The 15,451-nt window shown below is 42.4% G+C and overlaps 1 protein-coding gene across 1 annotated transcript in view; it reads left to right on the forward strand.

The window, feature by feature from the left end:
- Positions 1-15,451, forward strand: part of LOC140205083 (N-acetyl-beta-glucosaminyl-glycoprotein 4-beta-N-acetylgalactosaminyltransferase 1-like) — an 872,662-nt gene that overhangs the window by 709,451 nt on the left and 147,760 nt on the right. The window contains exon 9 of the mRNA XM_072272248.1: positions 816-882. Coding sequence (XP_072128349.1) covers positions 816-882 — 67 coding nt within the window. The remainder of the gene's footprint in view (positions 1-815; positions 883-15,451) is intronic.

Consider the following 15,451-nt stretch of genomic DNA (forward strand, 5'->3'; position numbering starts at 1 on the left):
CCTAGTCACTAGAGAGAGAGAGAGAGAGAGTGTCCTACTCACTGCAGATAAGATTCACCAAAATGTTGCATGGATGAGAAGAATTTAATTGTTGGAGTGACTGGATAGGTTGACCTGCTTTCCTTGGACTGAAAGAGGTTGAGGGGTGACTATATAAGATATATAAGGTTATGAAAGGTGTAGTTAGGGTAGATTATCAGAATATTGTTCCCATGGTAGGGGTATCAAAAACAGGAGGGTATATTTTAAGATGAGAGATAGAAGTCTTTAAGGGCTCAGAGGGGAAGACTTTTTTTACACATGAAGATTGATATCTGGAAGGAGCTGCCAAAGGAGGTGGTGGAGTCAGGTACAATTACAATGTTTAAGAGCTTTTCAGACAGACACTTAAATAGGCAAGTCATATCCTTCCAAGGTCATAATGTGGACAACTAGGATTTGTGTAGAAGGACAAAATGGTCAGCATTGATGTGATAGGCCAAATGGCTCATTTCCGTGTTGCACAACTCTATGACTGGAAGAGGTTTTAGAGTGTCTTCCCCAATGATTCTTCTAGTCCGGTACCTTCACACCATTTATATCCAGTGAAGAAGGGAAATGTTCTTAAAATAAAAGTATTGCATATGAACTGGGTTGACCAACATCACTTCCATATTTGAATTGCAGAGGTTTTATTAGTTGGTCTGGAGATAGTTAATTTACATCTCCTTCTCTTGCAGAAGTTTCAATAACATCTGGAATTCCACAGCAGGATTGCTGCTGATGAACCTCTCTCAAAAACCCCTTGCTCACTTGATCATTTTCTTCTCTTCCAGTGGCGACCATTCCTTCCTGAAGTGAAGTTTGAAATTATTGATTCACCGCACATCTCTCTATACACAGGTAAACGTCACCAGTTTCTTTTTTCTTTCTCCTTGTGAGGTTCTTTCTGTGCGGAATCCTTGATAGTTGGATGATAGCAACAACATTGCTTTTTAATAATAGTGTTCCCAAACCTGGTCTCCAAGAAGATTTTGCTCAAGGAAGCTGCAGTTTCCTTTCTAACTTAAGGTGAGGTGAAATATAGTATTGAAAGAGGAAGATAGATACAGGCAACAGTGTACTAAATCACTGAGATTTGCTGGGCATGCATTGGTCCAAGAAGACAGGACTATCATATAGTTTCCTTCCAAACCATCAAAGATAATAATACAGAAGGAAGTATTTTGGCTCATGTAGGTTCCAGAGGAATTATCCCTCTCATTCCCGTACCTCTCTCCTTTTTTCCTCAACTCCCCTCATACATGCCCATCAATTCTTCTGTCATTGATCTATACAGTGGGGTAATTTACAGTGGCCAAGTTACCTAACACATCTTCCGGAGGTAGGAAGAAACCAGAGCATCAGTGGAAAAAAACACGTGGTCTTAGACAGAACATGAAAGTTCCACACAGACTGTAGCGAAAACGAGGACTGAATCCAAGTCCCTTGAGAGTCTTGAGGCTGCCCAATTAATTATTTAATGCATATGAGGCAATTGGCTAAAAGTGAGTTTGAAACCATTGTCACTTGTCCTTAAAAGCTGGCCAGTCTTTCAGCAACAATTAGAGCTTCTGTTACAGACCTTCGAATAGAGAGGTGAGTTGGTATCAAAAATCAAAATCAAATCAAATTCAAGTTTAATTATATTCAACCACACATGAATGCAGCCGAACAAAACAGCATTCCTTTTGGACCAAGGTGCAAAACTTATACGGTGCATTCAAAATAGTGAGCAAAAAATATAGTCACACAATAAAACATACATATAGCCCAAGTCCCTGAAACACAAGTCCCGCAAATTGATGGTACAGTTTCTTGTAGTACTATCAGAATGGCATGAGCTGTAAATACTGTACTTCACTTCCCTCAGAGTGTATTGGAAGCCCTGTTATGTGGTGAACACTGAGGTCTCATGTTTGTGTATGAGAATCCAAATGACCCTCCATCTAACATGCTTGTCTGCCTGATCAGACTGGTAGTCTCCAGATAAAAGAGCCAGGTTCAGCATGGGTGGCAGGGAGACACTGCAGGAAGTGTTGGGCAGGAAAGGAGGAACAAAGCTGTCAGACTTCAGGTATTTATGATCAAGGTGGTATCTGGAAAGCTCAACCGAAGATGCAATGGTGTTGGAAGACCTGCTCTTTGGCCACACTGTAACTCTTTAACTCCTCCGGTTCCATGAACAGTAATGAACCAGCTCTTCTCTCATTACCTGACCCAGTTCCTAAGGCATGATAAACTTTGATTATCCCATGTTGAAAAGAGAACCTACTTGAATGAAGATCTACCACTTCCTTTAATAGTTCTCACCTAGCTGTTAGACTCTTGTACCATCTTGATTAAAACCAGAAAAAAAGATCGAGCCTGCTTGGTTGGCTCTACACCTGACTTAAATCTGTCCGTGAGGGTTAATATTGTCCATGTTTTACCTTTGAGATAATGTTTGTCAAACAGTTACATACTTACTGTGCAAAAGTCTTAGACACACACATACATATATACACAGAGAGCTGGGGAGCATAAGGCTTATGCACAGTAATGTTCTTGTCAACGTGGAACGGAGAGCGAATTTGTAAATCTGGCAGGAGCAAGGAATGTTGGCAATGGTGAGGGTGGAGAGCTGCTGAAGGGGCGTGGGACAGGTGTCAGAGGAACACCAGGAGCATGGGTGGCATGCGGGCAGACACACCTAGGCCTGAGACACCAGGCAAGGTAATTTGATTCCAAGCAGTTGGTTTATCAATAATCTGGTGCTTCCTACTCCCTCCCTTCTCCTTTCCCCTTTTCCCAACCATGATTCCCTTCTCCCTGCACCCTTCCCACTCTCAGTACACATAGAGACTCATATCAGAATCAGGTTTATCATCACTTACATAGGTCATGAAATTAGTTATTTGTGGCAGCGATCAGGGCAAGACATAAAATTGCTACGTATATATGTCCCTAAGACATTTGCACAATACTCTATGGATGTTTTAAATTAAGTCACTATTGTTCTCAACCCAATATTTATACTATACATTAATCAAATAATTCTAGAACAAATAGTGGTAGGGCCTTAAATTGCTTTTCCATGACTTCAAGTAATTAAGAAACCCCGTGTCCTGTCAATACATCAAGTGAAGCAATTCTCCATCTTCTATTCCCATCTGACTTCAGCACAATTAGTTCAATATTCTATTCACCAGTTGACAGAGTTGTTGTTCAGTAATTTCCTCCCCATTCCCTTCTAAAAATATATTACAAAATAAAACCACAGCAGGAGTATTTCAGTTCTAAAAAGATCAGCGTGCTTAGCAGATTTCCATTTCAAAATGGTTCATTTTGGTAGGTCAAATATGATGGCAGAATATAGTATTAATGGTAAGACTCTTGGCAGTGTGGAGGATCAGAGGGATCTTGAGGTCCGAGTCCATAGGACGCTCAAAGCAGCTGTGCAGGTTGACTCTGTGGTTAAGAAGGCGTACGATGTATTGACCTTCATCAATCGTGGAGTTGAATTTAGGAGCTGACAGGTAATGTTGCAGCTATATAGGACCCTGGTCAGACCCCACTTGGAGTACTGTGCTGAATTCTGGTCGCCTCACTACGGGGATGATGTGGAAACCATAGAAAGGGTGCAGAGGAGATTTACAAGGATGTTGCCTGGATTGGGGAGCATGCCTTATAAAAACAGGTTGAGTGAATTCGACCTTTTCTCCTTGGAGCGATGGAGGGTGAGAGATGACCTGATCGAGGTGTATAAGATGATCAGAGGCATTGATCATGTGGATAGTCAGAGGCTTTTTCCCAGGGCTGAAATAGTTGCCACAAGCGGACACAGGTTTAAGGTTCTGGGGAGTAGGTACAGAGGAGATGTCAGGGGTAAGTTTTGTACTCAGAGATTGGTGAGGTCGTGGAATGGGCTACCGGCAATGGTGGTGGAGGCGGATACTATAGGGTCTTTTAAGAGACTTTTGGATAGGTAAATGGAGCTTAGAAAAATAGAGGGCTATGGGTAAGCCTAGTAATTTCTGAGGTAGGGACAGGTTTGGCACAGCTTTGTGGGCTGAAGGGCCTGTATTGTGCTGTAGGTTTTCTATGTTTCTATGTAAAACTATCTTTCCAGGTGCATGAGCGAAGAAATAAATCAAATCATTAGTAAAAAGAAAGTTAGTACTCTCAAGTCAATTATTATCTTGCATATTTGCAAATAAATCAAACCTGCTGTTTTTTCTGATTGCAGTTACTAGAGGATTAGGCATTCCTGTGTATCTTTTTAGTTTAAATCACAAGTTAGTTGGTAAATAGACTTTGCTAATCTAAATTCAGTAGAGTTTGGTAACACCTGACTTTCCTATATTGCCCCCTCTGCCCTAACTCTCCACCACAGCACACCCTTCTTGATCACACGGCCATGATAAGACATTTCCATCGATATCATCTATAGTATAAAATTCAGAGTGATGAGCAGACTGAGTGAAAAGGTGTTTAGATGGGCACTGACTGAAAAGGAATGTGAAAGGATGCTGCAACATTTGTCTGGCCCCGGCAAGTTAACAGTTTCACTTCTAATTGGTTACCTGCATTGCTAGTAGCTCTGAAGTTATAATGACCAATGAATCATTTATTATTCCACAAATCTGAAAACTTTGAGGCCCTTGAGAAAACTTACAATCATATATTGTTGGTTTTCCCAAATGGGAGGATGGTGGTGCCCCATCTTGTTCAGGTCTGAGACTACTTCAGCTCATTAAATACATCAGTGAGTTGGACAATCTGGAGTAATCATGTCAAAATAAGATAGGAGGTAATAAATAAAATGGTAAAAGGATTATTGATAAGATAAGGTAATGAACTAAAAGATGGAAATAGAATAGATGAGTATATGGTGATGCACTTTGGTTTAAAAATGGAGCATACTCAAAAAGGGAAAAGGCTCATTGCTGTGAAAGGTGATTTGTAAAGGCATTTCCTGCAAAAAGACCTAATAAGCATATAAGCTTTATTTCAAGAGCTGCATAATATAAAGGTGTGTGGTAAGCCTACATAAAACCTCAATAAGTCTTTGTGTGGCTTGTTTTGTACATCATTGGGCTCCAGGGAATAAGCAGGATGTTAGGGAGGTGTCACGGTTTCACAGGGATGCTGCCTAATATGAGAAAACACAGAAAGAAGATTTCTGTTCATTAGAACAGCCCCAGCTAGGCTGCAATATGATGGAGTTGTCAAAATTCTGAGAATGTAAGATAATTTAGATAGAAGCAGATTGCTGCTAGTAGTGGAATGTAAAATGAAGGGCCACAGATGCAAATAAATTGTGGGAGATTTAGAACAGTGCACTAAAATATTAGTCTGTGTTGTCAGGCCATAATATGCAGATTTACAGTTTTATTGGAATAGAATTTTAATTGTAAGCACAATAATTAGATTAAATGGAATTTAAGTCCCCAAAATCTTTGTTTTCAAGAAGCATTCTCTAGTACTCTGAAAGGATTTGAGACAATTGCAGTGCTCTGGTCTCAGTGCTATTAGAGTCAGTTTCCAATTGACCGGTTTACTTTACATAATTGAACACTGAAGGAAGGAAAAACTAGATTAGTCATTAGATTACCTCAAAACAATCTATCCACCAGAGTCTTATGTTTTCTAAGTTAGGTGTGTTATTCTAGTAGTCTGCCATTTAGTAAATATGCAACACATTTGACATATGAGGCATTATTCCTTCTTCTATATGACCTCACATTGCCCTGGGAGCTGTTATTTCTCTTTGACAGCCCTGCAGTTTGTTTCTTTATTTAGAATCAAAATTGTACAACACAGCCCTTCAGCCCATTGTGTCCAAGTCCAACTTTTTTTGGCCAAACTTCACCAAATTCAAACTGTAGCTAAGGGACAGCAAGGAACAGTTGTTACAGACACTAGAGTCTGCAGGCATTTGAATCTGAAGCAAAAGAAAGACAAACAAACACATACAAAATGCTGGAGGAACTTAGCAGGTCAGGCAGCATCTATGGAAAAGAGTAAACATTCGGTTCTGGGCCAAGACCCTTCTTCAGGACTGAGAGGGAAGGGATGAGATGCCTGAATTAAAAGGTGGAGGAAGGGAAAGAGACTAGCTGGAAGGTGATAGGTGAAACCAGGTGGGTGGGAAAGTCAGGGGCTGGAGAAGAAGGAATCTGATAGGAGGAAAGTGGACCATAGGAGAAAAGGGAATCAGAATCAGAAACACGAGGAATTCTGCAGATGCTGGAAATTCAAGCAACACACATCAAAGTTGCTGGTGAACGCAGCAGGCCAGGCAGCATCTCTAGGAAGAAGTACAGTCGACGTTTCGGGCCGAGACCCTTCGTCAGGACTAACTGAAAGAATCAGGTTTATTATCACTGGCATGGGGAAGTAATAGGCAGGTGAGAAGAAGTAAAAGGTCAGAGTGGGGAACAGAGGGGGTGGGGGGGGAGGAAGAGAAAGCAATATTCATACCTAGAGGTTAGAGGCAACCCAGACAGAATATAAGGTGTTGCTCCTCCACCCTGAGGGTGGCCTCATCTTGGCAAAATATGCTTGTTAGGTCTTTTTGGATCAACACGTCAGAAAGGGAATGGGAATGGGAATTAAAATGTTTGGCCACCAGGAAGTCCCGCTTGTGGCAGATGGTGCGGAGGTGCTCTACAAAGCAGTCCCCCAATTTATGATGGGTCTCATCAATATAAGGGAGGCTGTATTGGGAGCACCGGACACAATAGGCAGCCTCAGCAGATTCACAGGCGAAATGTTGCCTCACCTGGAAGCACTGTTTGGGGCCCTAAATGGAGGTGAGGGAGGAGGTGCAAGGGCAGGTGTAGTTCTTAGGCTGCTTGCGTGGATACATGCAAAACAAACTGTTGAGGAATTCAGAGAATCAATATCTGTAGAGGAAATGATTTTTACTCCTATGACTTTTGGACTTGTCAACCTTGTTTAAAAAAAGCTTCTGAGGAACCACTGATGAAATATGATCTGGCCACTTAGACCCTTCAGAGTAGGTGCAAATTTTAGATTGATAAGATTTATGCCTTACACTTTGGGCCAGGTAGTGTTGTTTAAGTTGTTCTATGCTCAACAGCTTTGCAGCTATAAAATGACTGATGACGTGAAGCTGCTGATGTTGCAGACCCAGGATTGAGAGGCAGCAAATGTAAAACCAAATGACCCCTGGTGATGGACTCTTTTGGTTGATCTTCACAGATGAATAGAAAACTATTATTTGAAACTCTCTTCCCAAGGACAAACTCCCATTTGTCTCCAAGCTTCTAATGTAAAATCCTTCATTCTCACAAAATTCTTGACATCCTTGACTTGATCCAGAAGATCAGAACATTATCTGACAACCACTGGAAGATGAAAATACTAGTCAGTGCCTGAATAGAAAATTCTGCTAAATTATTGCAACATTCTGCAAGACAATATCCCGAACATCTCTCATGAGTATGCACCATTCTTAGCCCCATGTTGTCAGGACTCTATAAGCCATTTAGGATGAATTGCTCTGCAATGTGGAAACCTGATGCAAAGTATTAGGATTCCTTGGATGGTGGCATCCCTTCTCGTAGGATCACTGACTTCTGGGCTAAACATTGGATTGTTGATAGGTCAACAGTTCCTGTAAAGATCAAGGCTACCAGACAAAGCCAATGGTGTGTCCTTCTGTGCTCTCCCAGTGGAGGAATGTAGCCTATCATCAATGCACATCACTTCTTCAAGTTTTGGGTATTATTCCAGTTACCAAAGACCAGTGGGTGAATAGACCTCACAGAACGGGGAATAAACCAATCTTTGTTTGGAGAATGTCCATCAGATGCTTTTTATTCAGTCTGTCATGCAGCATTGTATATTTTGAGATCTGATTTATATTGCACTTCTTGTAATATCATTGCTTATTAATCCATAAACTACTTCAGAGCTTCTTTCTTTTATAACTACATAGCTGTAAGTTGCTCAATGGCACGGAGGTTGACGGGTTCATAAGTGGACCCATCAACCTCCGTGCCATTGAAGGAGACAGGAGGAGCCTAAGTGGCCGTAATAGGTGAATCAGAGTCAGATTTTTCATTACAGTTATATGTCATGATGTAGGAAAGTGAGTAACAAAATAAGTCAATAGGTGAAGTGTAATGTTGGATAATGTGAAGTTATCAACTTTGGAAGGATGAATGTAAAAGCAAATTTTTATTTAAATGGAGTCGAATTACAGCACAGGGATCTGGTGCTCACAAAGCATGTAACACAAAGGACTATCATTGCAAGTACAGCAATAACTAATAACTAATTCCATTACTAATGGAATGTTGATGCTTATTGAAAAGATTATGGCACAAAAAGGTAAGGAAACTTTCTGATGTAACTTTGCAGGTAGATATTTCCCCCAGTAGAGTTATCAAAAACCAGGAGGCGCTGTTTCAGAATAAGGGTCCTCTCATTCAACACGAGGCGATGAAGAATTTCTTCTCTCAGAAGTACATGACTCTTGGAATTCTGTACTTTGACGAACTGTGGAGATGAACCTATTCGAGTTTTCAGGGTGGAAATTGACAGATATTTGAGCCACAAGCCATTTGGAGAGGGAATTGGAAGATGGTGTTGAGGCCACGGTTTGATTAGACTTGATCATATTAAACGGTGGGGCAGGTTTAAGGGGCCAGTTAGTCTATTCAGACTTGTGTTTCTTGTGTTCTAATGTAGTTCTGCTCTGCACTTTGCCCATGCTTACTCACCAATGTGAAAATTAGGATCTGCTTTCTCTCAATCTTTCCCATGACTTCCAACTACCCTCAGTTTTGTTTCCAAAAGAGGCAACTGTTTCAAATGAAGATCTCCTGTTTGCTATTTACCACTTATAGCTACTTCACCTTCTACCTTTCCTGTTCTCATTGTATTGCCATACTTTATCATTGGTTCTTTATCTGTCTTTCACAACAAGATGGAATGCCATTCACCTTGAGTTTAATTATGTTAATACTCCATCCAACTCTGCTGCATAGGGTTACGGAGGGGAGCTGTGTGATTGCATGCTTCAGGGTATAGGACATCCAGTTGGAAGGGAAAAGCTGCAAAAAGAAAGACTGATAGCCTTAAAGAATTCTAAGCACCTTCATGTCCATTCCAGGAGCAGAGATGTCGTTACTTCTTAACACATCAATGCTTCAGCTAATCGCTATCATGGAGTCCTATGATCCTGAGCATCTAACAGATAAATGACTAAGTGCGGCTAGAGAGGAATTTAAATTTTCAAACCCTCATTGCTACCTCTTTACAAACCCACTTTGAATGCATTTAACTGTTGCCAGTGGGGTACTGTTCACATATGTGAACCTTAACTATGTTGGTAAAAGAATAAACATTTTTACCGATCACCTCTCTTTCAGAAAAAAAAATGTGCAGGTGAATTTGATTTGAATGGCTGATGGGCAGATCAGGAATGAGAAAGCAAATCCAAGCCTCACAAAAGAATGATGCATGGTGATATATGTGTGTGGTAGAGGAAAATTAAACCTAGGGGTGAAACTCTTGTTGAATTATTCATCTGTTCTTTATTAAATTACTGCTGGATTGCTGTAGATGGATTTTACTTCTCCTTTTAAACCAGTTACTGAGGTTACACTATCAAAGGCATATAGTACAGAAATAGGCCATTCGGCCAACCACATCGATGCAACCCATCAAGCATTCAAGCATCTATCTACAGTGTAAATCCTATTTACCAACCCTTGGTCTATAGCTGCCTGTGCCTTATTCATCTGGATACAATATTAAACGTTGTGAGAGTACCCATCTCCAGTATGATCTAAACAAAGATTTTCTTACCTGACACTGAATACTTCCTGAAAGGCATGAAAGCTTTGCTGAGGATGTTCTGTCCTCAGCATAGCTTTATGTTCATCCCCCTTGTGCAGCCCATCTGGTCTTCTGCCTGCTCTGGACCCTTTAATCTCTAACTGCTGATGAGACATCAACCGTCTTGACTTCAGCACTCCTCTCTCCTATTTGAAGCTCACACCCGCTGAATACTATACCTACTACTCTCTCCGCCCCAATCCCAACCTCACCATCACCATCATACTCGCTGACAAGGAGAGTGCTGTTGTAGTCGGGCAAATTGACCACTACCTTGCTAAGGCCAGATGGCAACTCTCTGTCACCTCCTTTTATATACCCCTTGTAAAGCACCCCACTAAGGAATATCAGCCCATTGTCTCCCACACCATCACCAATCTCTTATCCACTCCCACCAATGTCATAGTTCCCTTGCCCCACACTGCTCATTTCCTCCTCCTACCCAAGATCTACTGACCTGACTGTCTGGGTCAGACCATTCCTTCTGGCTGCTCCTGCCCTACTGAACTCATGTCTGCATAGCTCAACTCCATTTTATCCCCTTTGGTTCAGTATCTTCCCATTTACATCCATGACACTCCACATGCTCTTCATCTCTTCAATCGTTTTAAGACCCCTGGCCCTGATTGCCTCACTTTAACTTCAGTTGTCCAGCCCCTACACACTCTAGAAGCACCCTCCCACCCCAGCAGAAAGGCCTTAAAGCACTCTGCTTCTTTCTAGACAAAAGACCTTACCAGTTCCCTTCCACCACCACCCTCCTCCATCTGGTGGAACTGGATCTCATCTCAACAATTTCTCTTTCAGCTCCTCCTACTTCCTTTAAATCAAAGATGAAGCCATAGGCAGTCAGATGGGGCCCAACTATGCCTACCTTTTCATCAATTACCTGACACAGTCCATATTCCAAGTTTACACTGTTAACAATCCCAGCTCATTCTATGCTACATTGATGACTATATTGGTGCTGCTTCTTGCACCCACGTTGAGTTCATCAATTTTATCAACTTTGTCTCCAACTTCTACTCTGCCCTCAAATTTATTTGGTCCACCTCTATCACCTCTCTTCCTTTTCTCTATCCCTCTGCCTGCATCTCTGGAGAGAGATTGTCCACTGATATTTTTTATAAATCTACTGATTCCCACAATTATCTTGACTATACCTCTTCCCACCCTGTCACTTAAAAATGCCTTTGCCTTTTCTCAGCTCTTCCATCTCCACTGCATCTGTCTCAGGATATGACTTTCCATTCCAGAATCAGAAATGTCCTCCTCCTGTAAGGAACATGGCTTCCCTTCCTCTATCATTAATGCCGCCTTTACCTACATCTCTTTCCATTTCTCACACATCTATCCTTGCCCAATCTTCCCACTGCTATAACAGGGATAGAGTTCCACTTGTCCTACATACCACCCCACAAGTCTGTTGTGTCCAGCACATCATTCTTCGTAACTTCTGCCATCCCTACCACTTCTGCAGGGATCACTCTCTATGTAACTCCCTTGTCCATGTGTCGCACCCCACTGATCTCCCTCCTGGCACTAATCCCTGCAAACGGGGCAAGAGCTACACCTGCCCCAACATCTCCTCCCTTGCATACCTTCCAGGGTCCCAAACATTCCTTCTAGGAGAGGTGACAATTTACCTGTGAGACTCCAGCAAGCAACTACTGCATCCGGTGCTCCCTCATGTCCTGATGAGACCTGATGTGGATTAGGAAACCGCTTTGCCAAGCACTTTTGCTCTGACTGAAACAAAACACAGGATTTCCTTTTGGCTACCCATTTCAATTCAACTTCCCATTCTCATTCCAGCATGTCATTCCATGTCCGCCTCTGCTGTCACCATGAGGACACTCTCAGTTTGAAGGAACAATTCCTCATTTTCCAACTGGGTAGCCTTCAATCTGATGACATGAACATGAGTTTCTCTAACTTCTGGTAATTTCTCTTCACTTCATTCTTCTTTCTTTTTCCATTCACCACTCTGGCTCCTTCTTATACCTTCTCCTTACCTGACCATCAACTCCTTTTGGTGCCTCTCCTCCTTCACTTCCTTCCACAGTCCACTCTAGATTCCTTCTTCATCTGTGCTTTACCTCTCCTACCATTCATCTCCCAGCTTCTCACTTCATCTCTCCTCCCCCTTCATCCTCCTCCCCCCACATCAGTTGGCTTCACCTATAATCTGCCAGCTTGTACTTCTTCCTGGCCTCACAACTTTTCATTCTGACTTCTTCCCCCTTCCTTTCTCAGCCCTGATAAATATTCTCAGCCTGTAACGTTGACTATTTATTCCTCTCCATAAATGCTGCCTGACCTGCTGAGTTCCTCCTGAATTTTGTGTCTGTTGCATTGGATTTCTTGCATCTGCAGAAGCTCTTGTGTTTATGAAAATCAGCTCTTAGTTCTTCCATGGGAGCTCTCATATGAAGTATTATAGAATCACATGTCTCGATTTTCCAATGAAGAGTCAGTTCTGATTACAGTCTGAATATCCGCTCTATTAGATTCTTCATGGAGCCTGATAGGAGAGTGCAAGCCTTCTCAAGTTTCTCCATTGAGCCTGTGCCAGACCATCAAACCCATTAGTTTGATTGGAGGGAATTAAGTGTAGTAACCTAATTCCTTGTCTGATTTAATTGGAATGATATAAATGTTTTAATTACTCAATGTAAGGAAAGAATTTTAATTCCGTAAAATATTTTTTATTTTTTTAATACTCTTTAGCGCTTTCGAATTATCTGCACATACGCAATCTCTTCAACAGCTGGTAAGCCTAATCCTGGACTTATGGACTCTCCGAGCAATTCTGAGGGTGAAGCATGCCATTTGGAAAGATCCTGGGCTGCAGGGTCTCTTGCCAGTCAATGGGCCTGCCTTTCAGACGGAAGAGTGGACCAAATGACCCACTCCAGGGGCAGCAGATCACCAGCTAGCTCAGGCAATGAAAAATCACAGCCATTGAAACTCATATCACTGTTGCCTGCCTTCCAGCCTCCCTTACCTGTACTGGCTATAGGAACGGATATTGTGCTCAGTCCTATGCCCCCATAACTCTATAAAACACCTCAGTCTTAACTCCACTTTAAAACTCTATGGATTCTGCCCGTGATTCCTTGAAAAATGTTTCAAATCCTGACAGATCTGAGTTGGAAGCATTTTGCCTCATCATCCCTTGGAATTTAAATTCATGAAGTTCTAGTTATTAATTCACGTCCTAGTTGCATCTATTTTCTGTCAAATCCCCTAATGGCCTACCATTTTAGTCTTCTCTATCCAAAGGAATATAGTCCAAACCTTTTAAAAATTCAAGGTTATTTATAATGTGTACATCGAGACATGCAGGGTACCATGCCATTTATGTTAATAACCAACACACCCGAGTGTCTGCTGGGGCCTGCCCACAAGTGCTGCTGCGCATTTTGATGCCAGCATAGCATGCCCACAATGCCGGACAGAACTACACAGAACACAACTAGCAACAAAGCAGCAACAGCGAAAGCAAGCCCATTCCTCCTCCACCCATGCACGCACACGAGGCCTCGAACTCTGATCTCACCAATTCACAAACCCGGTGGGGGGGGGGGGGTTCATCAGAACTTGTTCCTCCTGCCCGTTCAAAACTCTGACTTACAACTTGCTGACTTGGCAGTGGTGGTAGGAGGCCTTTGTCTACTTTCAACTGGCCCGACCATTCCACGCAGTTGAAATCCCTAGTAATCTACTGGTATACCTCCTCTGCATTCTCTAAAACCTCTGAAGTATGATGGCTGGGATTTCTCAAACCGCCGAGGCCCAGTCACTGATTTCTTACTGCGATACATTGCAGTAACTGAGGGTGGCACTGTAAACAAAGCTGCTGCTTCTCAGGTTCAGTCCTGACCTCTGGTGCTATGTGTACGTAGGTTGCATGCTCTTACTGTGACTATGTGGGTTTCTTCCAGGCACTCCTGTTTCCACCCATCTCTGAATGATGTGCACATCGGTAGGTTAATTGGCTACTGTAACTTGCGCCCACTGTGCAGGTGAGCCGAAGAGATTTGACAGGAAGGTGGAGAGAAGCTAATTAAGATTAGCAAGGGATTCCTACAAATGCAACACACATAAAAATTGCTGGTGAATGCAGCAGGCCAGGCAGCATATCTAGGAAGAGGTTCTGTTGATGTTTCAGGCCGAGACCCTTCGTCAGGACTAACTGAAAGAAGAGCTAGTAAGAGATTTGAAAGTGGGAGGGGGAGGGGGAGATCCGAAATGATAGGAGAAGACAGGACGGGGAGGGATGAAGCTAAGAGCTGGAAAGTTGATTGGCAAAAGGGATATGATAAGATCATGGGATGGGAGGCCTAGGGAGAAAGAAAGGGGGAGTGGGGGAAGCCCAGAGCATGGGCAATGGGTATAGTGAGAGGGACAGTGAAAGAAAAAGAGAGAGAGAAAAAATATATATAATAATAATAAATAAATAACGGATGGTGTATGAAGGGGAAGTGGGGCATTAAAGGAAGTTAGAGAAGTCAATGTTCATGCCATCAGGTTGGAGGCTACGCAGACGGAATATAAGGTGTTGTTCCTCCAACCTGAGTGTGGCTTCATCTTGACAGTAGAGGAGGCTGTGGATAGACATATCAGAATGGGAATGGGACGTGGAATTAAAATGTGTGGTCACTGGGAGATCCTGCTTTCTCTGGCGGACAGAGCGTAGGTGTTCAGCGGCAGTCTCCCAGCCTGCGTCAGGTCTCGCCAATATATAAAAGGCCGCATCGGGAGCACCAGACGCAGTATATCACCCCAGCCGACTCACAGGTGAAGTGCTGCCTCACCTGGAAGGACTGTCTGGGGCCTTGAATGGTGGTGAGGGAATGGTGTTTACGCCTACAAATGCATGTCTGATGGCTAGTGTGGACTCAGTGGGGAGAAGGGCCCATCTCCAGAATGAATATCTTCTTCTTCTCTGCGTCTTAATTGCTTGTACTTTGGCTGTTACTGTAAGAGGATTTGTATAGATGACTTGAAATTCCTTGCCTCATTTACATGGAGTGCAAGTGGGATACTGTATGTGAATATTGTTTTCATGTTTTCCATACCTACTTGAGATGCAGGGAATGCACTGAAGATTCAACAGGAATTCCTGATTGGTGAGCTTGTCAGACGACAAGTGGTTAAGTGTGTTGGGTATATATTGTACTCAGTTTCGAAGAAAAGAGAAGTAATCTCATTGAAATGCACAATGTTCTTAAAGAGTAGATCCATGGTTGAATTTTGTCCTGGGTAGAATATTGAGAACTAGGGGGTCACAAATTCAAAATAAGGAGTTGGCTCTTTATGACTGAGATTAGAGAAAAGTTGGCCATCTGTCGGCTATTGAAACTTTGAGATTCTTTACCCAATTTGCCTGTGCAAGCTCATGTGTCAGGGATTCATGGATATTTATTTGTTCAAGAACATAGGGTCAATGCAAAGATATGGGGCTGAAGTAAAAGATCGGTCATGATCTTTGTGAATGATGGTGCAGCCACAGAGGGTTGAATATCCTCTTCCGGCCTTATCCTTTATTCACATGTTCCAATAGGAAAGTGGT

This window comes from Mobula birostris, chromosome 11, assembly GCF_030028105.1.
Source record: "Mobula birostris isolate sMobBir1 chromosome 11, sMobBir1.hap1, whole genome shotgun sequence".
Lineage (NCBI taxonomy): Eukaryota > Metazoa > Chordata > Chondrichthyes > Myliobatiformes > Myliobatidae > Mobula > Mobula birostris.